Genomic DNA, 26220 nt, shown 5'->3' on the forward strand with positions numbered 1-26220 from the left:
AGGCAGTCAAGATCCTAAACAAACAGTCTTTAATGCTTATATTTAGTAATATGTCCAACAAAAAAAAAAAAAAATCACACTGTACTGCTCAAAACAAAACAAAACAAAAACAGGCACAAAACACTGAAAATAATACCTTCCTGTTGCTATTATTAGAAAACATTATCCTGACCCATCATACAACCTTTTTTTGGCAATCCTTGCCACAGCAGGAATACTGAGTTCCTGAGCTGTGGAAGTAGCTGAAGCAAAAACTCAGGTGTGGGATTAAATCTGCGAGGCCACTGGACTTGACTTTCAGTTGGTCTTGATGTAATTCTGGCAAACCCTCAGGAAACTCAATAGGAGAACTCTGCTCATACTGTGTACAGTGGAAGTGGGGTGCTGCAGACTTCTACTGAGGATATAATCGACCATGGAGGGATCCCCTCAATCCTGCTAATACGCCTTCTGTAGAAGATCTGGGACGGTGCCTCTGGTTTGGCAGACTGGGTTGCGAGTCCTATCTTTATGAAGAGCTACCATAGGTTGAGAGGCAGGTAACACCCTGGACGCCAGGTTGCCAGTGTGGTGCAGCCAAATACAGCATACCAGCACAAACCGTAGACAGGTCTCCAGCCTCTACCAGGGCCAGCACACACTGGGGCTATGCTTAAATGTGAATATACAAAGTCAAAAATTAACAATCATACTTAAAACATGCTGTAAAGAAATTTCAGACAATTTAAAACTGAAACTCGGAAACTCGTCTGCTCTTGATGTTCTAGTTTTTATTCTCTCAGTAGAAGACTTGGTGCTATTAAAGGGGTTCAGAGTAAAGATTAATTCTGAGAACAAAATTCAAACATCGTCTGTGTACAAGTTTGATATGAGGTCATCAAGGACGGTGTAGGTTTCAGTAGGCAGTGATTTCGTACCTGTTGATCCTTATCTGGATCGTATCTAAACTGCTTCAGACAAAGTTAAGGTCGCCACATAAGTTACCATACCTATACATCCTGGTAAGAAGTTACCACTGGCATACTACAGAAAGCCCAGGGTTTAACCCTGAACTTAGCTGGATGAGACAGAATGCTGCTTTGTACTATAGCCTTCTGACCTCAACATAATTAAAATACTGTAGGGCTGTGTATAAACAAAAGCCTGCAAATCTCAATTAACTGAAGCAACACTGTAAAGAAGAGTGTGCCAAAAGTCCTCCACAATAACATGAGAGACTGATAAAGTCATACAGAAAATTATTACTCCAAGTTATTGCTGTTAAACATGTTTTTTAAGCTACTGAATCATGAACTGTGGTTGCTTTTGAAATGGTTATGTGTTCTAAGAATTAAAAAAAAAAAGTAATAGTGACCACTTTTATTCTTATATTGCTTTCTAATTAGCCTAATAATTTCATGTAAATCACAGAATCAGGCGTAAAGGTCTTCTGAAAAAGGCAATTAATAATCCAACACTATATTATATATAGAATTATATAGAGGTTTAACTATATACCTTTGCATATCTCTGCTTTGTGCAACGTGTTTTCTGCGAATAAACTTCAGGTGCAAGTGTTGTGAGGTTGTACTGTGAATCCATTCCACCACAAAACTTGATTTCTAACAAATTCGACTTTTATTTTGAAGGTCACGCGTGGCAGCGTCGGTTGCAGCCGGTACTGCAGCCTGTTGAATGGAGGCAGCGGGAAGAGGCAGTTGTTCTCACTTCCAGTTATCAGAGAACCTGTGTGAGCTCCGTTTCTCAGTATGAGTTCTTAAGCGGAGGAAGTGTTTGTTTTTTTTTTAGAACGGAAACCCAAGCGATGCGCACACACAGCTGCTGATAACAAGAAGCGGCACATTTTATTGAGTCGCCTAAAGACCGCGGCTGTGTTTATTACTCAGAGCAGCAGCAAAAGGTGAAGCCAGTTTGCAGAGGTGAGTCCACGCACGAATACCACGAGGCTTATATCCTGTCAAGATGTTCACGCAGAACAGCGGCCAAACTCTGTGGCGTGTTTCTTTTTCTTTTACTGTGTTTTTGTGACCGGACGCATTTCATATCCTCTCGAGCTGGAATTCAGTAAAAAAGTAACTTACGAAGAAGAGATCCTTTAAAATAGAAGTGAAAACCCCTTTTTAGGTCAAATAGCTACAGCCCACTGAAAAGGGGAGAGTGCAGATACCTGCTGGTAGTTACGTGTGTGGAATGACCCACAGAACTTCATGTAAATAGGTACGCAGTCACAGACAGTTCAGCTCTTTACGTATAGTTACATGTAATGACTTTGGGGAGGCGTCGTGGATCTTATACCAGTAATTCTGTATGCCAACTTAAAGCACAAGATCGATAACTGCACCGCATACTAACCCAGTGTTTGTTTTTGGGTCAGTAGATGTATTTATAACTGTCATTGTTGTGTTGGTATATACGTTTTTAACCGTTCGTGAGGCGATTTTTCTTGAGACCAGTTGTACTTGTCAATGACATGAAGCGGATGGAGGAAACAGTAATACGTTATTTCATTCTTAGAACACGGGCAGATCAGACTTCTCAGAGCATTATTTAATGATCTTATTGTTGCAGCTCTAGATAGACTGAGTAATTTTCAACTGCACTTATGTGAGTTCCTCAAATATCTGGGGATCGACCTGTCACAGAGACCTGCAGTTTTTTTTAGGATGCCAAGATAACTTTACCAAGTTAGGCCTATGAATAGCTCACAGTTTGCAGATGTCAAGCAAGTGACTACTGTCACCTGTTACTTTGTAACCAGAATTGTTTAACACCACGTAACTTCAAAGTAAAAGAAAATAATGTATTGTGTGTATAATATGGCCAGAGGTAAGAGGGCCATTTATGGGGCAAGGATCAGCAGAGGCAGGCTGATGCTTGGCCTTGCAGTGTGGTGATAGGCTGTAGGTAGCATACAGAGCTTTGTAGATCCTGTTACTTTTTACTGTCTGACTGACAGGACGTTGGTACAGGGAGAACTCACTTGGCTATTGGTTGCTTGGAGAAATTCCAGTTTGACAAATGCCCTCATGGGTTTTTGCAGACTCTGTACTGTGCACTCTTACACTTCAGTTTATTACATTAGGATTAGGGGCTCACTAATTGGCACTTGGCTGATTTCTTTCTATTTTGTTTTTGTTTTGTTTTTTATTCAAAGGGCACTGATGAACAGCCCTCAGCCAGTGTCTCCCAAAGTATACAATAGCATGGAAGTCTGTGAACAGTTCAATCTAATTACAAATTTGTCATCAAATATTACAGTTGTTTGTTTGTTAGAATTTCAAACACCATAAAACTACCAGAGGGGTCATTTTAACCCATCCTACAACAAGATGAAAATTAGGTTGTTAATTTTCATCTAATTTTAAAAATTATTAATAAGAGCTAACACAGTAAATATGTAAGATTTTTTTTCATTAGTTTTTGTTTTACGAATTGTTTTATTTTGATATACTGATTTTTTTAAATGATTATTTTATTAGAATTATTATTATTAGACTCAATAGAGTTCAACAAACAATAGTTTACACACCTGAATAATGTAACTATTTTAGGAGAAGATGATCAATGAAAGGTTAATTTTGGATATTGGTTACCCTACTATATAAAAAGAGCACTCACTGTGAAACATTGAACAGGTCTTTGCCTATACAGGTGCTGGTCATAGAATTAGAATATCAAAAGTGAAACTTGTATAATGTATACATTCATTCCACACAGACTGATATATTTTAAGTGTTTATTGCTTTTAATTTTGGATGATTAAAACTGACAACTAATGAAAACCCCAAATTCAGTATCTCAGAAAACAACAACAAACTTTATTTATATAGCACATTTAAAAAACAGTGGTGTACCAAAGTGCTTAACATGCAAGCGAGTAGGATGAAGTAACAGGGAAGGATGAGGGCTATGGCAAGGTACCAAAACATGCTAGCAGGTTGAATGGCATTAAAACACAAAAGCAAAAGAATTGCATAAGGAAACTAAGTGTAAAGGATAAAACAGTCAAAATTAAAAATGATTAAAAGTAATTAAGAATAAGCCAAAGATAAGAATAAGCATTAAGCTAACTGACAAGCAGGCGTTAACTGGTAGAAAAGGCGAGGCTAAATAAGTGGGTTTTTAACCGCGATTTGAAGGAATGGATGGAATCAGACTTGCGTATAGCGATGGGGAGGTTATTCCATAAATTAGGTGCAGCCAAGGCAAACGCGCGGTCACCTCTAGTCTTCAGCCGGGATCTCGGGAGTACCAAGAGTGACTGGGAAGATGATCTTAGTGCTCTAGTAGGGGTGTATAATCTAAGAAATGTAGAATATTACTTAAGACCAATACAAAGAAAGGATTTTTAGAAATCTTGGCCATCTGTAAAGTATGAACATGAAAAGTATGAACATGTACAGCACTCAATACTTAGTCGGGCTCCTTTTGCCTGAATTACTGCACCAGTGCAGCATGGCATGGATTTGATCAGTCTGTGGCACTGCTCAGGTGTCATGAGAGCCCAGGTTGTTCTCATGACACCATGAGAGCAACCATCTATCATGGTCCTTAAACCAGCTACTGGTAGCTTTGGCACTGTGTGCATCTCCATAAAGCTGGTCAGCAGCATGAAGTGCTCTAAAACTTCCTGGTATACGGCTGTGTTGATCTTGGACCTCAGAAAACACAGTGGAGCAACACCAGCAGATGACACCCCAAACCATCACTGACTGTGGAAACTTTACACTGGACCTCAAGCAACGTGGATTCTGTGCCTTTCCTCTCTTCGACCACATCTTTTCCTTCCCCTCGCCTCTCTACTAATTTACTTGGACACAGAGCTATGTGAACAGCCAGCTTCTTTTGCAATACCCTTTTGTGTCTTGCCCTCCTTGTGCCCAGTGGTCATCAACTGTCAAGTCAGCAGTGCTCCCCATGATTGTGTAGCCTACAGAACTGGACTGAGATTTTCTTTAAAGGCTTTTGCAGGTGTTTTGAGTTAATTAGCTGATTAGAGTGTGGCACCAGGTGTTTTCAATATTGAACCTTTTCACAATGTTCTACTTTTCTAAAATACTGAATTTCATTAGTTGTCAGTTATAATCATCAAAATTAAAAGAAATAAACACTTGTAATATATCAGTCTGTGTGGAATAATTGTATACATTATACAAGTTTCACTTTGTAAATAGAATTAGTGAAATACGTCAACTTTTTGATGATATTCTAATTATATGACCAGCACCTGTATTTTAAAATTGACCTCACATTTAACTTTTAAAGAATAAGAAACTCAATTTAATGAAGTATTGTAAAGTACAGCAATCATAGTAACATAAATTAAGCTTCAATCTACATCCCTGCAATTCATCAAGCCTGAAACCAAATAGTTAAATCTGCTCTGCATTTAACTCAATTTAACTCATTTAACAAAACATTTTTGTGGCATGCAATTTATTGAAAACAACGCTTAAACTGAAACAGGCTGTTTTACAGCTGATCAAATGCTTAGGACCACACCTCCAAAAAAACAACAACCCCGTAAACCCCCACAAAACAGAAATCAAAGTTCCAAAAATGAACTCAGAAATGAGTAGCTCCACCGTTATTGTTGATCATTTTAAATATTTGTTGCGGTGTGCTTGATGCAAGTGTTTCTATGAGGTGAGTGGGAACATTTCTCCAAGTGGTGAAGACAGCTGCAAGAAGGGCATCTACTGTCCAGAACTGTTGTCCATTTTTATAAACTTCCCTCGCCATCCATCTCCAAAGGTTCTCAATTGGATTGTTTTACCTGCCTAAGAACATCTGTGATATCAGGCAGGTACGTAGTTCTTCTCTCAGTATCGGTGCAATATACTTCCACATTCACTGCATGTAGTTGGGGGAATTCCCTCAAACTGTATTTACAAAGGCTGCCTTGTTATGTCTGTAAAAAGTGGAACATGTAGCTTACTTAGATGAAGTTAATTTACCTGTTTTATTTACAACTGGAGCACTGGCTCAATAACTTTTACACATTATGAGCAAAGCCAATTGGCCACTCTAAAAGTGAACAAGTTCCATACGGTGTATTTATTTGTATATATAATAGAACACTTTTAGAATTAGAGCAAGAGAATTATCTCATAGTTACCGTAATTGTTGGGCTATAAGCCGCTACTTTTTGCACAAGCTTTGAACCCTGCGGCTTTTAGTCAGGTGCGGCTTTTTTATGGATTGTCCATGATTTTTGTCATATCGTAAGACGATTTGTTTTGTTTGTTCCGCTGTTGTACGGCACTACATTGCCTGGCGGAAGGGCATGTGATATGTACCCATAACTTGTTTTTCAAAATATTAATAAAAGGGGTGTGTCTTCAAACAGCCATCTCTTTCCTGACAATTCCCTTTGTGCATATTCTCTTACATAAGATAAGTCAACATTGAAACACCTGCGGCTTTTAGTCAGGTGCGGCTAATGTATGTACAAAACAGGATTTTCCCCTGATTTTAGCTTGTGCGGCTAATATTCAGGTGCGCTTTGTAGTCCGGGAAATATGGTAATCAGATAGTTGTCCCAAATTTGGGGGGGAGGAAGGCACATCACAAAACAAACTTGGTTGCCCTTTAATATGCTACACAAAGCTTTATTTTCTGTGGTATATTTTCTGTGCTTCTGATAACTTGGTGTGATATTTTCATTGCTGATTAGAGGTGGTAGACTGCCACTGCTTATTTCTATTTACTGGCAGATGTTGTGCAGCTTCCTGTAACAGATTTTTGACACAAATAAGTGTTACTCTGCTAAGTTAAAACTGTATTTATGTTACAGATAGGAAGGAGTGGTAATATTTTTCTGTCTAGCTCCAACATTAACGTTATATATTGGCGTCTCTTCATTGGCTCCAGATTCAAATTGAAAATCCTACTCCTTACATACAAGGTCTGAATAACCAGGACCAATCTTATCTCAGAGACATAGTACCATATCTCCCCAGTAGAGCACTTTTGCTCTCAGACTGCAGGCTTACTTGTTGTTCCTAAGATATTTTAAAGCCGTATAGAAGGTAATGCCTTCAGCTTTCAGGCCCCTCTTCGGTGGAACCAGCTCGTAGCTTTGATTCAGTGACAGGTTACCTCTATTTTAACATTAGGCTTAAACTTTCCTTGTTGATAAAGCATATAGCTGGGGATGGATCAGGTGACCCTGAACCCGGCCTTAGTTACACTGCAATAGGCCTAGGCTGCTGGGGGCTGTTCCTCCTTCAGTCACATTTTTTCATTCACCTTTGTGTTTATACATCACTCACTTAATCATTAGTTGCTATTAATATCTGGCTCTCTTCCACTGTGTGTCTTCTCTCTTCCTACACTCACCCCTTGTCGGTCACAGCAGGTGACACTGTCACTAAGTTCTTGCTCTCGGGGGGGGGGGGGCGTTTGATTGTTGGGGTTTCTCCATATTATTGTAGTGTGTGATGTGGCACTATGTAAATAAAATAAAGTTGGAATGAATTAAATTATTATTAGCCACAGCTGCTAAGTTAATGATAACTTAACTGATGGCTAATAATAGTAAAATGGGTAACATTAATGTGGGTGCCAGCCAGATTAACATTTATGATAACTGTTTAATTATTAATTGTTGTTGAAACAAGAACTTTACTGACCTCAAAATTCCTTTTACACTCTCCAAGGTGGTGGTTTAGTGTTAGTGTAGGTTTGGTGAGTTAGTGTTCACGTCTTCAGCTGCTGGTGATGGGAGGGGCTGCCTGAAAATCTGCAGCAGTCCCTTTGTTATGTGTCAGATGGAGGAGGCGAAGTTGGTACCGACGATGTCATTACTGTTGCAAAAGCATAATAATCTAATCTATTTAATTAATAATTAACAATTATCACTAATTGTTAGTATAAATTAGTATCTTAAGTACCTACTCAGTACTTATGCTGCCTTTAGTGCAAAAAAACCAAAAACGTACCATTGCATTTTCAGAATTTAGGTATCAAAGGTTCTGTAAGTATTGGTTCTGGTGGCATCCTTATACCACAAAGTAGTAAACCCTAAACTGTTAGATCATCCATATGTTAACCCTGGGACTTCCTCAATGCAGAGGGCTCTATCCCGTGGATGGACTGGTATCCGGGGAATTTAAAATCTAGGTTTACACTTTGGCTATTTGTCACATTCCTGGAGTCACCCTCAGAGTAATTTTTGTTGCATAACAGAGTGCATAGTTCTGCTGGGAGAAACTGCTGCTCCCTCTACAGTGTTGACATTGGTGGTACAGTTGTGGTCAGAAGTTTAAATGCATTCATCCTGGGTATGAGTGTCAGGTTAATGGTTTCCTTCAACCGTACTTTTTCTAGAGTGAAATGTTTGTACATTATACATCCTTAATTACTTTAAAAAACAAAATTTGGGTGCACAATTTTAAATTTCTTTTAAATTTTAGAAGTTTTTAGAAGTCAACACTAGGGGTGGGCGATATAAACGATATACGATAGAAACGATATAAATTTGGCCAACGATAGAGATTTTGACTATCTCGCTCTATCGCGATAGCGCATGTCGATGATGTCATCAAGCTGCGCATGTTTTGGTCGAAAGCATCACAGCGGCTAAAACCATTATCATCTGCAAGTTATTCCAGGCGACAGTCATAGCAAAGAGATGAAGCACTTTTGAAATAAGGGGAAAGCCAAAAACTCTGCTTCCTCCACTTCCGTAACATTGATTCATTAAGGTTGAATTCTCTCGCAGCTGTTCTAATCCCATGTTGTTGCAGTATATTAATAACTAACCTCGTATTGTGGATGAATAATCTCAGTTGTTCTCCTGACTGAAGTTTGGCCCGTGTACAGCATCCTGCTATGCGATTGCATTTGTCCCTGACCACCAGAATCCCTCACGTTAACTTTTAATGAGTGGAAAAAAGTTGGCGTTCATCCTCCAGCTTCACTGTGCTAATGTTATGCTAACATAGCTGTGTCGCTAGCAATCACGTAGCACAACATGTTTAGGTGGAAGCTAGCGAGCTAACTTCCTGTTAACTTCTAACTCCGTTAAATTTAATAAATTCTGTTTTCATGGATGCATGGATGTTAAACTTAATTGTTACAGCTGGTAAAGCAGCAATGCTGATGATTTTATTAAAGATGAAAGAATTTAGACCGTTTTTAACTCTCAGTATTCGTTTGACTTTGGGACCTGAAGCGGACGGAGTTTTCGACCCAGATTACTCCGCAAAGCTCCTCACTACGGCAGCCGCAATGCTCTGACAATCCATCAAGCAGTGCACTTACCAAAGTTGTACTAAAACATTTTTTAACAGATTTCTGCACGCCAAAATCGGTTCGAGGTCAGTAAGCACAACCAGAATTCATACATAAGGCACACTCTCGATTTTTGAGAAAATTAAAGGATTTTAAGTGTGCCTTATAGTGTGGAAAATACGTTATACAGAAGAAAAGAATATATCGTGATATATATCGTTACCGCACATGCTTCAAATTATATCGCGATATGAATTTCAGGCCATATCGCCCAGCCCTAGTCAACACAGTGTCAAAAGTATGGATACAGGCTTAATAATTTACATAATTTCCTTCGGGATTAATAAAGTTTTCTGAAAAATATAGATATATTTACATACACTTACTTAAATCTTTTAACAAGTGGTGCTGAAGATTCTAAGATGGCTTTTAAGTTGACGAGGCAGAGCCCTATTAAATTCTGGTTAGTGATCATGTCCAGAACAACTGGTGATTTCTCTTGGATAGCACTCATTGGACTGACCAATTCTTAGAACAATGGCAAAGTCCAAGGGAGCCAACTCAAAATTACCATGGCATTCATGCCCATGATGAGTGTATCAGAATCAGAATCAGAATACTTTATTGATCCCTGGGGGAAATTATTTTTTGTTACAGTGCTCCATTTTAAACCAACATTAAGACAAGACAGACAATACACTAACTAAGAATAGTACAATATATACATATATATACATACATACATACATACATACATACATACATACATACATAAGTCACTCATAGATAAATAGTTGGAAAAGAAACATGTGTAGTTGTAGCAGCAAACAGTGTGTTAAGTGGATGCGTTGTACAGGGAGATGGCCACAGGCAGGAATGATTTCCTGTGTCGTTCAGTGGTGCTTTTCGGTAATCTCAGTCTCTCACTGAACGTGCTCCTGTGACTGACCAGCATGTCATGGAGTGGGTGGGAGGTGTTATCCAACATTGTCTTTTACTTGGACAGCATCCGCCTCTCCGACACCACCTTGAGGGAGTCCAGCTCCATCCCCACAACATTGCTGGCCTTACGGATTAGTTTATTAAGTCTGTTGGCATCTGCGACCCTCAGCCTGCTCCCCCAGCATGCAACAGCATAGAGGATCGCACTGGCCACAACAGACTCATAGAAAATCCTCAGCATTTTCTGGCAGATGTTGAAGGACCTCAGTCGCCTCAAAAAATAGAGACGACTCTGGCCCTTCCTGTAAAGTGCTGTGGTGTTTTTAGCCCAGTCCAGTTTATTGTCAATGTGTACTCCAAGGTATTTATAGTCCTCCACAATGTCAACACTGACCCCCTGAATTGAAACAGGGGTCAAGTGTTTCCTGGTCTTCCTGAAGTCCACGATCAGTTCCTTGGTCTTTGCCACGTTGAGCTGCAGATGATTCTGCTCACACCACGTGACAAAGGAGTCGACCACAGCCCGGTACTCTGTCTCATCATCCCTGCTGATGCATCCAACCACCGCAGAGTCATCAGAAAACTTCTGAAGATGTGTACATAAAGTGTACATAAAATTCTGACCAGAACTGTATGTGGATAATCGGTATGACTTTCAACCTTTTTTTAAAATCTGCTTCCATGTTCAGCATGTAGACGATCTGGAAAGACTAATGGTTAAAGAAAATGTGGGAACACCTAATACCTGTTGAGATGATTCACATTAGGCCAAGACAGGTGATGATCGTGTGAGGGGCAGACTGTAAGAAATTGACTAGGAAATGATTGAATTTTATTTAGAAAAAAGTTATTTCAGTGGAACATACTCAATTCCCCAGTGTAACTCTGTAGGCTAATGACTAAAAAAACCTGCACAATGATAGATTTCTAGCTCTACACAGATGAACTTCGTGTCTCAAAAATATAGGTCATCTAGCTAAATTAGACTTGGACAGAGGTTGGTGTAGTGTGATTTATTAAAGGATCCCTGGGTTTTGGCTTCATAGCCCAAAGAGTAGGGTTGGGTGATATTAGTTTAAACTTTAACATGGTTTGTGGTAACAGAAAATAGGGAAGAAAGTTTATTAATGCAGGCAGCTTGCAGACAAGTGTAAGTAAATTAGGAGCATTTTCCATCCTTTTGTTTTCATAAGCTACTGTCAATAATAGCCCATTTCCTAATGTGAAGTGTGAATTTACTGAAAGAAGGTGTTGGCAGCAGCATTTGACTGGAAAGGTAGTGATACACCTTATATTTAGTGACACTGTGCAAGTTACACACAAAAAAGCCTAGGTACTGTTTTCCCTTGAAGTTTAATACTTTAGCTTGTCATCTTGCTTTAGTTATTGCTAACATTTTTTTATATCATGTAAAAATGTATAGCTGTATATTGCAGATATTATGACAATATGATACAGCACAGTCTTCCCTAAAGGTTGACATCTTTAATGACTTTAAAAATCAATAATTTTGTGCACAAATGTGAATGTATTTTGGAATTTCTTACTAATGTTTGGTTTATTTTTGTCCCTTAGAACATTGCACTTCAGTAAGATGCTTTCAGTAGCCATCAACAAGCTTCTGGCTGGATAATTAACTAATATATGTTGTCTTGTGGGCTCAAGCATGCCTATCTATTTCTTTCTCTCTGACTCTCAGGATTTGTAATTGCATTAGTCTGAGTACTTTCTCATGACAGGGCTTCTGTTATAGGATTAGTCGTCATGCTAGCACAAATCAACACTTGCACACAAATACACAAGCACAAGAAAACTGACTGCTATTCTTTCACTGTAGGTCAGCAGAAGAATAAGTACCATTATATTTTCAGGATTTTGGTATGTCTTTGTTTGTTTTTGTAATGAACACTTGGTTATCTTTGCATTGAGACTGGAAACAGCAAGTTAGTCTACCCAGATGTATCAAAAGCCACGTGCACCTGGCAAAACTGTGTCCTAAAATTGCTTCCAATTCAGCTAAACTGCATCTTCAGTAACTCTTCTGGTGAAATGTATTTGTTGTTAACTGTTGGTTGTACAACTATATCTCTGAACCATGACTCTGATATTTATTTACATAAATCACAAGCTTGTGATTTGGTGTCATTGTAAAAGCCTATTTTAAATGAACTATTAATGATCTTTACTTCAACCTAATTGAGTTTGCAGTGTCAGCTGGTTTACTTTAAAGAACACTAAACCCAAAATACATGGACGGAGGCATATTTCTTTTTTCAGTAGCATTGTCACTAATGTTTGGAGTTTCCACTTTTCTTCACTATGTTGCCTGTTCCATTAGGCAAAGCTGACTTCTGTTGACATGTGGTGGTTTGTGTAAAAATATCTTGATACCATCCAAGCCTATGGCATGTTTTGTTCATTGAAGTTGGATGATGCAAGTTACACTCAACATCGCAGACTGATAAGATGTAACGGTGGGGAAGCATCTGATGGAAGGTTTGGTGAAGTAGAGGTGGGTTGACCTTTTGATTGATTTTTGGTGTGTACCAGATGGATTGTCATGGTGATAGTTATGCACACAGTGACACCCAGCAGATTTCTTCCTGAGTGAATCATGTTGTCAAATATAGACGCTTGTTGATTTTGACTGTGGGTAACACATGTTTAGAGACATTCAGCACAGCTCAAGTTGTACTGAACAGCTTTTTAATTCTTCTGCGTGCGTGCGTGTGTATGCATGCACACGTGTGTGTGTGTGTGTGTGTGTGTGTGTTAATGCCAACAAATCCTTTTAACACCACATGTGGTGAACGGTGCACAGATGGTCTCACTGTCACACACAACCTGCGGTCCCTGGCACACACCTTTTTGAAGCATTTGGAATGTCGTCTCACTCTCCCACATGTATCTGGATGATAAGCTGTTATCCATTTGGTTCTTCTTTTGGTCAAACATGTCAAACGTTGAGTATTTGGGATACAGCTCAGGAGGTAGAGCAGGTCATCTAATCAGAAGGTTGTTTTAATCCCCGGCTACACCAAATTATCCTTGGGCAAGATACTGAACCCTAAGTTGTGCTCTGATGCATCCATCAGAGTATGAATGTGTGTGAACGTTAGATAGAAAGCACTTAGAAAAAAGAAAGCATAGTTGTGTGAATGGGTTACTGAGGCAAGTTGTAAAAAAACTGTCCAATATTTCTGAATTAAAACTCAAAGGAAGAGTAGGCCAATAATGAATAATGTGAAAGACTCATTGCCAGTTATCACACATGATTCATTTCAGTTCTTGCTGCCAGTGGTGACACAACCAGTTCTAAATCATTTCTCACATGGTGATAGAGATTAATACACAGACACCAGACCGATACCAAAACCCAAACTTTTCTGGGTAATTTTAATTTTCATTGACCAAAGGTTAGAGATAAGTCCTTTGCTTTCTTTGCATCCAAAGTACGACAAACCTCTCAGTGCCTGTGTATTTATAACCATAACCCTGGCTGCACTCTTTTGATTACTCTTTCACTGAACACAACTATGAAACTAGCTCGCATTTGGGGAAAGCTATATTTTGCATTTCCTGGGTGTGTAAGTGTGATTACACGTGACAGCCATATTTACAAAATTAAAAGCAGAATAATTATTAACTGACCTCATTTCAAAGAAAACAGTTATGTTTCAGACACGTGGGAAATGTTTACACTTTTTCTTTCTGATAATATGTTTGTTTGTTTGTCTGTTTTTTCAAATTTGATGTTAAAAGAAAAGAAGTGATGGACTGTTAATTTTAGTATTATTAAGTATTGGGACAGTCATAGAGTTTTTGTGATGTTGCCTCTGTACCACCACCACAGCGGATTTTAGATCAAACAGTGAAGACTGAAGTGCAGAGTTTCAGCGTCATTTCAAAGAGTTAAACCAAAAGTATTGCATCAACTGCAGAGGAGATGTAGACTGTTTTTGTGATTTGGCACTATGTAAGTAAAGTTGAAGTGTAGTCCTCAATTTTCAGAGGACAAAACAAGATTTTAAAAGTAATTGCCCGATCACCAAATGTGGCATTTCTTTCCTTGAGACCTTTGAAATGAGGCCTTCACTGCTACCATGCTGAGTTGCTCCTTATTTGTGAGTCTCTCTGCCTTCAGTAACTGAAAAGGGAGTTTTAGACATTGACTTTATCTGTCCCTCACTGGGGAAAGTCACTTGTTAGTAGTACAGTAAGGTTCAGGAAGAAAAAAGTGAAATGGACATATATTAGAAAAATAAATAGGAAATTTAAATCAACTTTAAAAAACAAACAAAAACCAAAAAGGTTACCAAAAGATAAACGTGTGTGTGTGTGTGTGTGTGTGTGTGTGTGTGTGTGTGTGTGCGCGCGCGCGTACGGTGTTTTGATATTCCCTGTGTGGGGGTTGTGCAGTCTGACTGCTGTCAGGATGAAGGATTTGCAATAGTGCTCCATCCCACACAGTAGCTACAGCAATGATTTATCATGATTTATTATAATTTCACACTGGAAATTATAATACAGTTTTACTAGTTCTGTCAGCGTTAATCTCGTTAAAATGACGTTAATGCCATAACAGCATTAACGCGGCATACCTAAACGCGGTTAGCTTGTTAGCACGTTGACGCCGTGCAGCCCCACGCACGGGCGATCCGTGGTAACTCACTAACGGAGATTTGTCGCGTTAATGTTATGGCGTTAATGTCATTTTAACGAGATTAACGCTGACAGAACTAATTTTCACTGGAATTTTTTTTGTTTTTGTTTCGATGTTTCGTTTTAATGCACAACTCCGTAGTGCTCAGTTGTCACCATTTTAATGCAAGTGCATTTTCCACTTTGAACTAAAAGAATGATAACACAAGAGCAGCACTGATGAAACTGTCGATTACTAAAATATTAAATAGCTGCAGCTATTTAAGGATTTCCATTAGGTGGTAGTACCAGGTACTTTTTTTTTTTTTTAAGAGTAACTGAAGTCACTGTTCTGAGAAACTCTTGTGTTGCTTTTGCACTACGCTTTAGGTCAGTAATTCTTTTGGCAGCCATACATGCCAGTGTCAACATTGTCTCCACCATTTTTGACAGATGATGCTTCTTTTCTCTCCATCTCATGCTTTTGTCTCCACATAAACCTGGTATAAATTAATTTTGATTTCCAAGATTTCAGATTTTAGTTTTTCTTCAGAACTGTGAAGGATCTTTTAGATGTTTAGTTGTCAGTGTTTTTGTTGAAAAACTGTTGTCAGACTTTTTATTTACATGTTGCTCCTCAATACAGTTTTACAGTTCTGTTGCAGGTCTGTTCTTACTTGCAAATCTGGGTGAATTGCTTGTGTTGCCATCGTTTAGCACATCAGCGTGTTAGAGCTGCGCGTTAAATGAATCATCAAACCAAAATATTTGTGTAGGATTTTATTTAATAATTGAATTATTCATATAACTAGATGAATTGTTGTCATGCCTTTTACTGTTCTGATAAATTATTGTGTTTATTGCGCCCAGTTTCAAAGAACTGACAGGTTAAATGCCCAGGTGTTTCCTGTTGCATTGGTTCCTTACTCATGTACCTGCAGTGTAGGTCAATAGTTGCAGACTGGTTCTTGGTCATCATGTTAATTAATTGTTAATTAATTTTTAATTGTGAATCACAAGAGGCTCATTTTGGGGTCATATTTAAGGCCAAAAAAGAAGCACTATGAGTCATAGCACAAGAAACTGATTTGTACAATGTGTGGAAAATTGCACAGAAAGAGAGACATGTCACCAACAAAAAAGGGCTACATCCAATGAAAGAAAGTCTGTGTAGTTTCTGGAAAGCAGAGTACCTGGAGATCTGCATTTTATAGAGACAGGCTGATCTTGTATCTTTGCACAGGAAGCTGTGGGTTGATAGAAGTCTGTCTCTCTGGTTCTAAATAAAGCCGATGTAGCTAAAGCCGCTTTGCTGCATCAGCTATCAACAGAAGTTAAAGCAGCCTAGAACAGGGGAGTATTCCCAGTATGTAACTTGAAAGAATCAAGATCAACATAATAATACATTATCAAAATATCCTGGTTAGCCTAATCTTATTTGAGCATCCATCATGCAAGTTCCCCACTTTCAGAACCTCAAAGAGATGTGGTGTTTAGCTGCAGCACCTTTCACCTTCTTCCTCCTTTGCATGCTAGCAAAGTCACAATGCAATCTTCCAGTTCTATATACAAGTATTACTGTGCAACTCAACCACAGCTAAATGCGCTCATCACCTTCGAATGTTTTAATCTCAGATTCACGCCTGTCTCCAAGGAGATCAGTTTTGTATATTTGTAAAATGATGAAACTGTGTTTTAGTATGCTGATTATTCAGCTGCGCTTCCCTCTCTCTACAGCAGCCAGTTTCCATAATGGGATCTTTTCGGCGTCCCAGACCTCGATTTATGAGCTCTCCAGTTCTGTCAGACCTTACCCGTTTTCATGCAAGCACACCTGCTCTACAGATCTCCAACATCACTGTGTGGAACAGGTGAGCTGACTTCAAACAAGAAATCCCACAGTACTTTAGCTTGATCTTTGTGATCCATATTTAATTTACATTTAAAACCAAAGTAAGCCGAAAGTGACTGTAAGCTAAAATTTGAAGTGTTTTTGTTCTGTTGTAATTTAGTATTTTTATGAAGTCACTTTTCCATCAGCAAGTTTCATCTTCCCCTTTTATTCAAAGTCGGTAATTTATGTCAAAGGGCCTGCACTGACCTGTTACACTTCAAAATTTTAAATAGGCAGCAGTTAGAAGTTTCCACATATACTAACAAGTCAGGCTGGAATACAGAATATAACAAGAATTTGCCTGAATGGAGCACTACATTGGCTCAGTTCATTGGTATAAATATCAGACGTTATCAGTTCTAGACTGCACGACTCCATAATCCCAAAACAAAATGTACAGATATTATCTTACTTTTGTTCTACCTTTAGCACTGGGTTATGTTTTGTCATGTGTATAAACATTGGTTTTAAAAAAACAGAAAAATATAATAAGAGAAGAAGAGGTTATATTGAAAGTTTCAGAGGTTAGAAATTTTCTATTTGGTTTCATATCTGATTAGCTTCTAATTTTAGTGATTTAATTTATATTGGTAATGGCCTAATGAGGGCTGCGTGGTTATGTCTAGAGTTATTATCATGATAACAAGTCTTTTTTTATTTCCAGACTGACCATTTTCCTGAAACCTTTGTTACTCATGTTTGTGGTTGAATGAAAACAATTCTGCAAAGAAAAGTGGGCACAGTTCTTCCACAGCGACATGAAAGAGTCATTGCCGGTTGTTGCAAATGCTTGATTCCTGTTTTTGCAGCCAGAGCAGGAAGAACTGACTTACTTACTTACTTTTGATTAACAGATAGCTGATTAAATAATCTGTTGAGCCCCTTTGTCCCTGGGGGTTCATGGGCTGTGCCGCCAGGTCTGTGATTTAACTATAGACTTAACATAGCAGCACCTGGTATCCAGAGAAATGGCAGACTCTCACAAAACCATTTTTATGACCACCAAACACAGCTAAAACAACAAACAATCAACAACAGGTAGACAGATTCTGCGAAAAGATGTCAACACAAAGTGCGGATTCCCACATTCACCCAGTGATATTTACACGGATCTACACAGACAAACAATGTCTCTGCTGTCTTCACGGATATTTCAAAACCACAAGTTTTATCACACTCCAACCAAAATTCACTGAAAAAGCAGCAAAAGAAGACCAAAATTATGCTTCACGTTAGAATTTATGCTAATATTTTTTTAATCTTACCTTTTCTGTCTGGCTTCCAAAAAAAAAAAAAAACTCAGATAAAAACACATTTCCTGCATAGCTCCCTCTCCCAGCTTCAAGAGTAGTTTCATAAATCACTCTTTTCTACCTTATTCGTTTGTTTATCCACAGATGCATTATGCACCAGTCTACCATTGTGTACAGTGGGGTGTCCGCTTTTTGTTTTACAAAAATGACCTAAGTTATACTGTTCAACAAAATTTTCAACTTTCACAGATGGTGCCAAATTGTTCCTATGCTTAGCTTAGCCTCTAATTAAACCTGTGTAACTTTGCTCTGTGTCACTTCAGCAGCATTGTTCTTTCCATAGGTAATGTTTATATGTTGATTCATTCAGTTTTTGGTCTACTCCAGCATATTTTCAAAGGGTTTATATGCTATAAAAGCTAAAAAAAAAACAACAACATTAGTCCAGAAAAAGAATTTTTCATATTTTTTTCAGTGTTCCATCCTCAGTTATTTTGACACAATTGCATCTGATGTGATGCTTACATGATTATTTCTCACATGTGTTAGCTTTAATACCAAGATAGTTTTTTTTTTTTGTTTGTTTTTTTTTGAAAATGGAGTTTATAATTTTAGAGAAATATTCAATTCATTTTGGGCATGTTGTTTTCAAGCAGGAACCCCAGAAAGCCCATAGGGTATTAAAGGTTAAAAGAAAAAAGAAAAACCCCTAAAGTATCTTGATGCGTGCTCTATTATCCAGGTAAGGAAATCCAAAAAGGTTTATTCTGCTCATCTGCAAATGTACTCTATATAAGGTTGGGGAAACCTGCATAGGCTGAGACTGAAGAAGTCACTTGGATGAATGATGAAATGTTTCTCCCACTGAAAACGCTACGTCCAGATGAACAGAATCAACTTTTTGAAAAGTATATGAGGAATGTGGAGGGCCTAGACATGGTCCCAACATAGCTTAAATTGCTCCTTTGCATTGACTCTTCATCCCTGTGGAACTGTACTAGAGGGTTGGAAATGTTGAGGGTGGTGGAGAATGCTTGGCTGGTTTGTCCCAACTAGGAGCATGAGGGAGCTGCACGCTGTACTAGTTGAAATCAAGTCAGAGGTAGGACTGCCAGTCTAGGACGGACTTGTAAATTTCTTCTAGGCATTCAGTTGTATTTAGGTTTGGTGACTGCTAAATGCCATAGCATGTGACTCACATCATTACCATCTGTTTCTTGCTATGATGGCAACTGCACTCACTGGCAGCAGTTGTTTTCTAGCAGGATCATGTGTGACATCACAAGACTGAAACTGCTCATAATTGCCTCAAAGAACTAGTAAAGAGCTCAAGACGGTCACCTTGGATTTACCTCTGAACTCTCATTGACATCTGAATTCAGATCAGTTAAATTTTACTAGCGCCAAATCACGACAAGAGTTGTCTCAAGGCATTTTATATTGTAAGGTCGAATAATACAATAATACAGAGAAATACTGAGAAAATGACCCCTTATGAGCAAGAACTTTTGCAACAGTGGAAAGAAAAAACTCCCTTTTAACAGGAAGAAACCTACAGCAAAACCAGGGAGGGGCGGCCAGTTGACTGGAGAGAAGGAAGACAGGACAAAGGCACACTGTGGAAGCGAGAGAGAGATTAGTAATAACTAATAATTAAATGCAGAGAGGTGTATAAACACACAATAAAGGGGGAGGGGGTTGTTGAGTGAAGAAGAAACACTCACTGCATCATGGGAAGTCCCCAGCAGCCTAGACCTATTTCAGCAACTAAGGCGGGGCTCTATCTAATATGCTTAACTATATGCTTTGTCAAAAGCTTTAAGCCTAATCTTAAAAATAGAGAGCACGTCTGTCTCCTGTGTCCCAAGTGGTGGCTGGTTCCACAGAAGAAGAGACTTGAAGCTGAAGGTTCTGCCCTATTCTGCTTTTATATATCCTAACCTTATCACACGATTTGCTGAAGAAGATTTGAAGGAGTCAGGAATTACCAAGAAGTGCATGAGGGTGCTGCAGGATATGCACTTAGAACAGCAAGACAGTGGTGTGACGTGTCGCTGGTGTAACAAATGGGACTGCATCAGGAATGGGGTTAACAAACAGATGTGGACCAGCAGGAGTTTTCATTGACTAGGAAGGGAGCCTGGAGAGGTGGAGGCATACTCTGATCAAGAGTAAAGAAGAGTGAGAGGGAAGAAAGGTTAATTTGCAAGAAACAGATGTAGAGAAGGAGGAAGCGGTAAACAATCCAAAGCAATGACTGGTGTACAAGAGAAATGAAGAGAGTACAGGCAGGGTGGAATGGGTGGAGAAAAGTATCAGGGGCGATTTGTGACAACAGGATGCCAACAAGGGTGAGTCAAATTCCTCGTTTGTGTGTACAAACTTATCCAAATAAAGGCTGTTCTGATTCTGCTGATTTGGTGGCAGTGCCAAAAGCGACCGGGATGGATAGGAATTAGGGCTGCACGCTTACGCATTTTGCATAAAATGAGAATCACGATTTTTTTGGCTTAGAATTGAGATCACGATTCTCTCACGATTTTCTTTTCCAGTATAAATATTTATTGCACTTATTAACTGCACATCAACTTCGTAACAGTTGAGACTGAACATAAAAACAATAAATAAACATAAAAACAACAAATGTCTCACGTTTTGTTGTTGCCGCAAAATGTTGTACTGCTTGAAATTCCGTCTCCACCGTTGCTGGACGCTGCGTGTATAGAGCAGGTAGCGCAACAATAGAAAAATAGTTGCGGGACGGCACTGTGTAGCGTTTGTCTAGGGTGTTGATCATTTTCCTAAATCCCTCGTTTTGTACAGTGTTGATGGGAGCCATATCTTTGGTCAGGTGATAAGTGATAGCCTCCGTAATTTCTTTGTGCCTGCGGGAGTTCGACGTGTATAGGGAAGCGCTGTATAAGGTTCCCGTTATTGATGTTTGGGTGGTTGACCGGGACGGATTTTCTCCTGTCACTTTCTCGTCATCCCTGACGTGCTCAACGTTGTTTTTTCCCTGCTAATTTTAGCATCACACGGCACAGCTTCTGTATCACGTGGTATAAGGCTCCGCCCTTGTCATTTGTTGAGCAGGAAGAGTGAGCGCTTGTTTTCATGCAGATTACGTCCCGGATCAAAATGCGATACAATCGTCGTCTTTTTTTTTTTCTTCTTTTTTTTTTAAAAAATCGTTGTCATTTGGAAATGAGATCGCACATAAGTATGAATCGAGATCGCGATTTTCTAACGATTAATCGTGCAGCTCTAATAGGAATCAAAATGACTCTTTCAGAGGGATGGCTCAGGTTGTGCAGTTTGGAGAAAGAACTGGAGATAAGATTGTTTCGAAATTATGCAGAAGAGCGACAGTGGAAAAGTACACAATCTTTCAGTTCTGAGGTTTTATGTATCAGAACAAAAAAATCATTGTGTCCTTCACAATTCGCACAGATTATTGAAATAACCTGAGATTAACACTTGACACATCTCATCATGCATTTTATTTTATTTTTTATTTTTTAAAAGAAACTAAGCCAAGGTGTAGATGCAGTGTGTGAAAGATGAAGTACACCACATGATGCAGTGGCCTGTATAACCACTTTTAACAGCAATAACTTGAAGTAATTTTTTTTTTTAATGATTTTATCAGTCTCTCACTTGGCATTCGCATACCTAAATGCTTCAGACTAACAATGCATTTTTATGTCATTTCATAGAACTGGACAAAGGGTGTTGAATATGGAACTGCCAGGCAGGAGAAAAAGAGGTAGAGCAGATTTATGAATGTAATGAAGGAGGACATGGCAGTGTTGGCATTACAGGAGCGGATACAGGGGATGGGGTGAGAAGGATGAAGATGAGCTACTGTGGCTTCCTCTAAAGGAAGCAGCTAAAATAAGATGGAGAAGTTACAGTTGAAAATTCTTTATCCTACTGCAGCTCAGTTTGTCAGGGTGTTTAGATTATTTTATCACTGACAGGAGGAGCTCACACCTCTGAATCTGTGGCCTGTTTCCTGCACTCCACAGCTCAGAGCAGGATGTTTAATAGGAAATAGAGGCAACAGCAAGGTCATATCCTGAGAACCAGCTTAGCTGCATGCAAGGACATTGGACATAGAGAGGACACACTTAAATGCAACTGACCCAAGGAAAAGAGAAACAGCCTTACCTAGAGGCATTATATTTTAGGTTGTCTTCATCCGTATGTATATATGTCTCATTCTTAGTAATGCAATTATTTTCAGCAACACAGATTTACCCTTAAACTCATGTGTCTGTGAAGGTTCTCGGTCATCCAGGTCATCGTAGTCTAAGGAGCTTGGAGAGAAAAGCGTCTGGACTTCTTTAAGTTGCTTGAAGACGTTTCACCTCTCATTCGAGAAGCTTCTTCAGTTTTAAGGGTCAAATGGTGGAGAGTCCCAGATTTAAACACAGTGGGAGTTTCCCACCCAAAGAGGGACAAAGGACCCCCTAATGATCCTCTACCTAATCACATGAGCCAAGGTGTGAAAACTGGTGTGGATCACAATCAGCCAGGGTTTCGGGTGAGCTCATTGTGAATTGTAGCCAACCTTTACATGGACGAAGTGGAAAGAAAGGCTCTTGGCTCTTTTAAAGGGAGAGTACCCAGCCACTGGTACAGATATGTAGACGACACCTGGGTCAAAATCAAAACACAAGAAGTGGAATCCTTCACTGCGCATATTAACGCAGTGGATAAAAACATCAAGTTCACCAGGTAAGACACAAAGGACGACTGTTTGCCTTTCCTGGACTGCGCTGTGCACATTGAAGAGAATGGCAACCTCAACATTGACGTTTATTGGAAGCCCACACACACGGACCAGTACCTCCTCTTTTAGTCCCATCACCCTCTGGAACACAAACTTGGAGTAATTAGGGCCCTACACCACTGGGCAGAAAATGTTCCCTCTAAGCCTGAAGGGAAAAAGGAACACACACATGTAAAGGAAGCACTCAAAACATGCGGTTATCCTAATTGGGCGTTTGTAAAGTCAGCAAAGATGCACAGAAAAGAAGACCAGACACCAGCGAGGGAGGATAAGAAAGACAGACGCAACAACATTGTCATCCCCTATGTAGCCGGTGTATCAGAGAAACTCAGAAGAGTTTTCTCCAAGCACGACATCCCGGTGCATTTCAGACCCAGCAACACGGTCAGACAAAAACTGGTTCACCCGAAAGACAAAACTCCTAAACACAAACTTAACAACGTGGTGTATGCTGTACAGTGCAGTGAGGATTGCCCAGACCTCTACATTGGAGAGACCAAACAGCCACTTCACAAGCGCATGGCACAACATAGAAGAGCCACCTCCACAGGACAAGACTCAGCAGTCCATCTGCATCTAAAGGATAAAGGACACTCTTTTGAGGATGGCAATGTTCACATTTTGGACAGAGAGGACAGATGGTTTGAAAGAGGAGTGAAAGAAGCCATTTATGTCCACTGTGAGCGACCATCTTTGAACAGAGGCGGGGGTTTACGACACCAACTGTCTGCCATCTATAATCCAGTTTTGAGATCCCTTCCCAGACGCCTTAACGCCCACTCACCTCCTGGGCCATCTCACCTCAGGAAATCGCATGATAGGGTGGGGCCAGGTTTCACAATGAGCTCACCCGAAACACTGGCTGACTGTGACCCACACCCGTTTTCACACCTTGGCTCATGTGATTAGGTAGAGGATCATTAGGGGTCCTTTGTCCCTCTTTGGGGGGAAACTCCAACTGGGATATTCCTCTCCTTCCATCTCAAATGTAACATCTGACATTAGAGGGAAGACATTTTTACAATTTAAGTAACACTCTTGGTATAGAGTGTTTGTCTTTTTCATTGGTTAGTACTAAACCTAATAACTGGTTGGGTCACTTCAAAGTTTTCATTTTGTTCTTAAGCCAGTGTGTGTGGACTGGCTGGTGTGATTTGGATCATTGTCCAGAACGCAAGTGCACTTCAGCTTGAGGTCAAGAACAGATGGCTGGACATTCTTCTTCAGGATGTTTTGTTAGATGGCAGAATTCATGGTTCCATTTACCACAGCAAGTCTTCAGGTCCCGAGGCAGCAAAACAGCCCCAGACCATCACACTACCACCACATTTTACTGTTGGTGTTAGAGTCAAATTGTTAAATGTTGCCATTATTGTACTTAAATTTGTAAGTCTTGGTTCAAACTATATGATTAAGGACTTTCCTTTGTTTCTATCCGGTCGTTAAGTCTGACGTCACTAGCCGTGTCTGGGCCTAAACTCCGCTGCAGGTCCATATATCAAACGATCACTATGGCATTACTGAGAGTTGAAAAACTGTCTAAAGTCTTTCATCTTTAATAAAATGATCAGCGTTCTGCTCTACCAGGTGTAACAATTGAGTTTAACATCCAGGCATCCATGAAAATGGAATTTATGACATTTAACGGAGTTAGAAGTTAGCAGGGAGTTAGCTCGCTAGCTTCTATCTAAATACAATATAGCATGTCCTGACTGCGGGGTTTTGGAAACAAATTAAAACGTATAGCTCTGTTATCACTTCCAACATAAATGAAGACAGAAAACTAAACAGCAGTGACGTTTGTAGGGTTACTGAAGTTGGGCTAGCTGGTATATAATGATGTGCTACGTGGCCGCTAGCGACACAGCTATGTTAGCATAATATAAACAAGATAACTTTTTTTTCCACTCGATAAAAGTTAACGTGAGTGTTCTCGTGGTCAGGAACAAATGTAATCGCATGGCAGGATGCTGTAAAAGGACCAAACTTCAGCCAGGAGAACAACTGAGATAATCCATCCACAATACGAGGTTAGTCATTCATATACTGCTGCATGGGCTGGGCTTTAGTTACATCCTAAGGTTTTAAAAACTCAGCTTAAATAAATGATTAGCGGTAATAAAAGCCGAGGGAGGTCAACAGTGATCACTGACTGTTTTAGGAGCTTTTTGAGATTAAATAGAAGAAAATACAAAACATTAAACATGTTAACAACACAAAAGCCATATTAAACGCAGACTACTTTAGGCCCGGAAGTAGGGTTAGTCACGTCATCACTTAACGACCGTCCTCCCCAGCCTGTTGAAAGGTGGGGGAGGCTATAGTGTTTAACTACAGGGACATCGTATGTGAAGCTTCTGTTTCTGCTTTCTTATTTAGTGAGGATGTTTTACTTGCCATTTATGACCTCACCTGTGCTTGTGTATGGTGAGATGGTGAGAACGTTAGAGGGGTTAAGCCATATACAGGGTGGGGGAGATTACCCTTTGGTGAGCAGGAGGTCACACAAACGCACCCCCAGACACACACACACACACACACACACACACACACACGCCTAGTGCCTGACACCATGGGGGGGGGGGGGGGGGTTTACAATGAGTGTTTGTGAAACTGTGTGTCACAGAAATAAGAGGCTGCAGGGGAAGCTGGTTCTTTGAAGTGGTCTGTCACCAAGGGCAGAAGGGCTGCTCTGAGATCCTTCCCTTGCTAGTATGTGAAAAACCGGTTGAGCTGTTCGTCTTGCTTTGTTAACGGGAATACGTTTCTGAACCAGCGGGGCCTGTGGAAGCGCAGACCCAACAGTTGGTATGATGTTACTTTTACACCAGATGTAATGGGACACACACCTTCCAAAAAGTTTAACTTTTGTCTCGTCAGTCTACAGAGTATTGTATTAGTATTGTAGTGGCCACAGAAATTGAACTCTGCTTTCCAAAGATGACATATATTACAGTTCATTTATGCTATTATAGTCACTGATTGGAGAGGTTGTAATCACAGAGTTGTGACTGTAAGTAGTAAAAAAGATAAATATAAGAAATTTGAGTTACAACTTTGCAGCTCTCAATATGGACACATTTGTGTATAAATTTATTTTCTGTAATTGTAGTGTGTGTGTGTGTGTGTGTGTGTGTGTGTGTGTGTGTGTGTGTGTGTGTGTGTGTGTGTGTGTGTGTGTGTGTGTGTGTGAGAAAATAAATAAAATTTTAAAAAATGTTACAAGTGAAAATTTCAAAAGTTCAAATTTGTTCTACACATTGTCACTTTTTTTGAAAACTCTCACATTTTGCATTATATTTATTTATTTATATTTATATTTTTTGTCAAATAATGCCACCCGGCCAATAAAATGATGAGTTGAAGGTGGTGTGACTTTCATTTGGGGAGGGGGGGGGGGGGCTCTCTGCAAGCTGCACTACATGAGAGACATCTCCATTAGGAGGTAAGATACAGAT

At 39.5% G+C, this 26220-nt stretch overlaps 1 protein-coding gene across 4 annotated transcripts in view; it reads left to right on the plus strand.

Annotated features, from left to right (window-relative positions):
- The first annotated feature begins 1697 nt into the window (after positions 1-1697).
- Positions 1698-26220, plus strand: part of LOC101466640 (proline-rich protein 5-like) — a 40982-nt gene continuing 16459 nt past the window's right edge. Inside the window, exons 1-2 of one of the 4 annotated variants that reach the window (XM_004556220.6) lie at positions 1698-1919; positions 16558-16691. In XM_004556220.6, coding sequence (XP_004556277.1) covers positions 16573-16691 — 119 coding nt within the window. In that variant the 5' untranslated portion in view covers positions 1698-1919; positions 16558-16572. Of the gene's footprint in view, positions 1920-16557; positions 16692-19593; positions 20319-26220 lie in introns of those variants that run through there. The other 3 variants (XM_004556221.5, XM_076886174.1, XM_076886173.1) reach the window with 3 other exon arrangements.

Source organism: Maylandia zebra, linkage group LG7 (genome assembly GCF_041146795.1).
Source record: "Maylandia zebra isolate NMK-2024a linkage group LG7, Mzebra_GT3a, whole genome shotgun sequence".
Taxonomy (NCBI): Eukaryota; Metazoa; Chordata; class Actinopteri; order Cichliformes; family Cichlidae; genus Maylandia; species Maylandia zebra.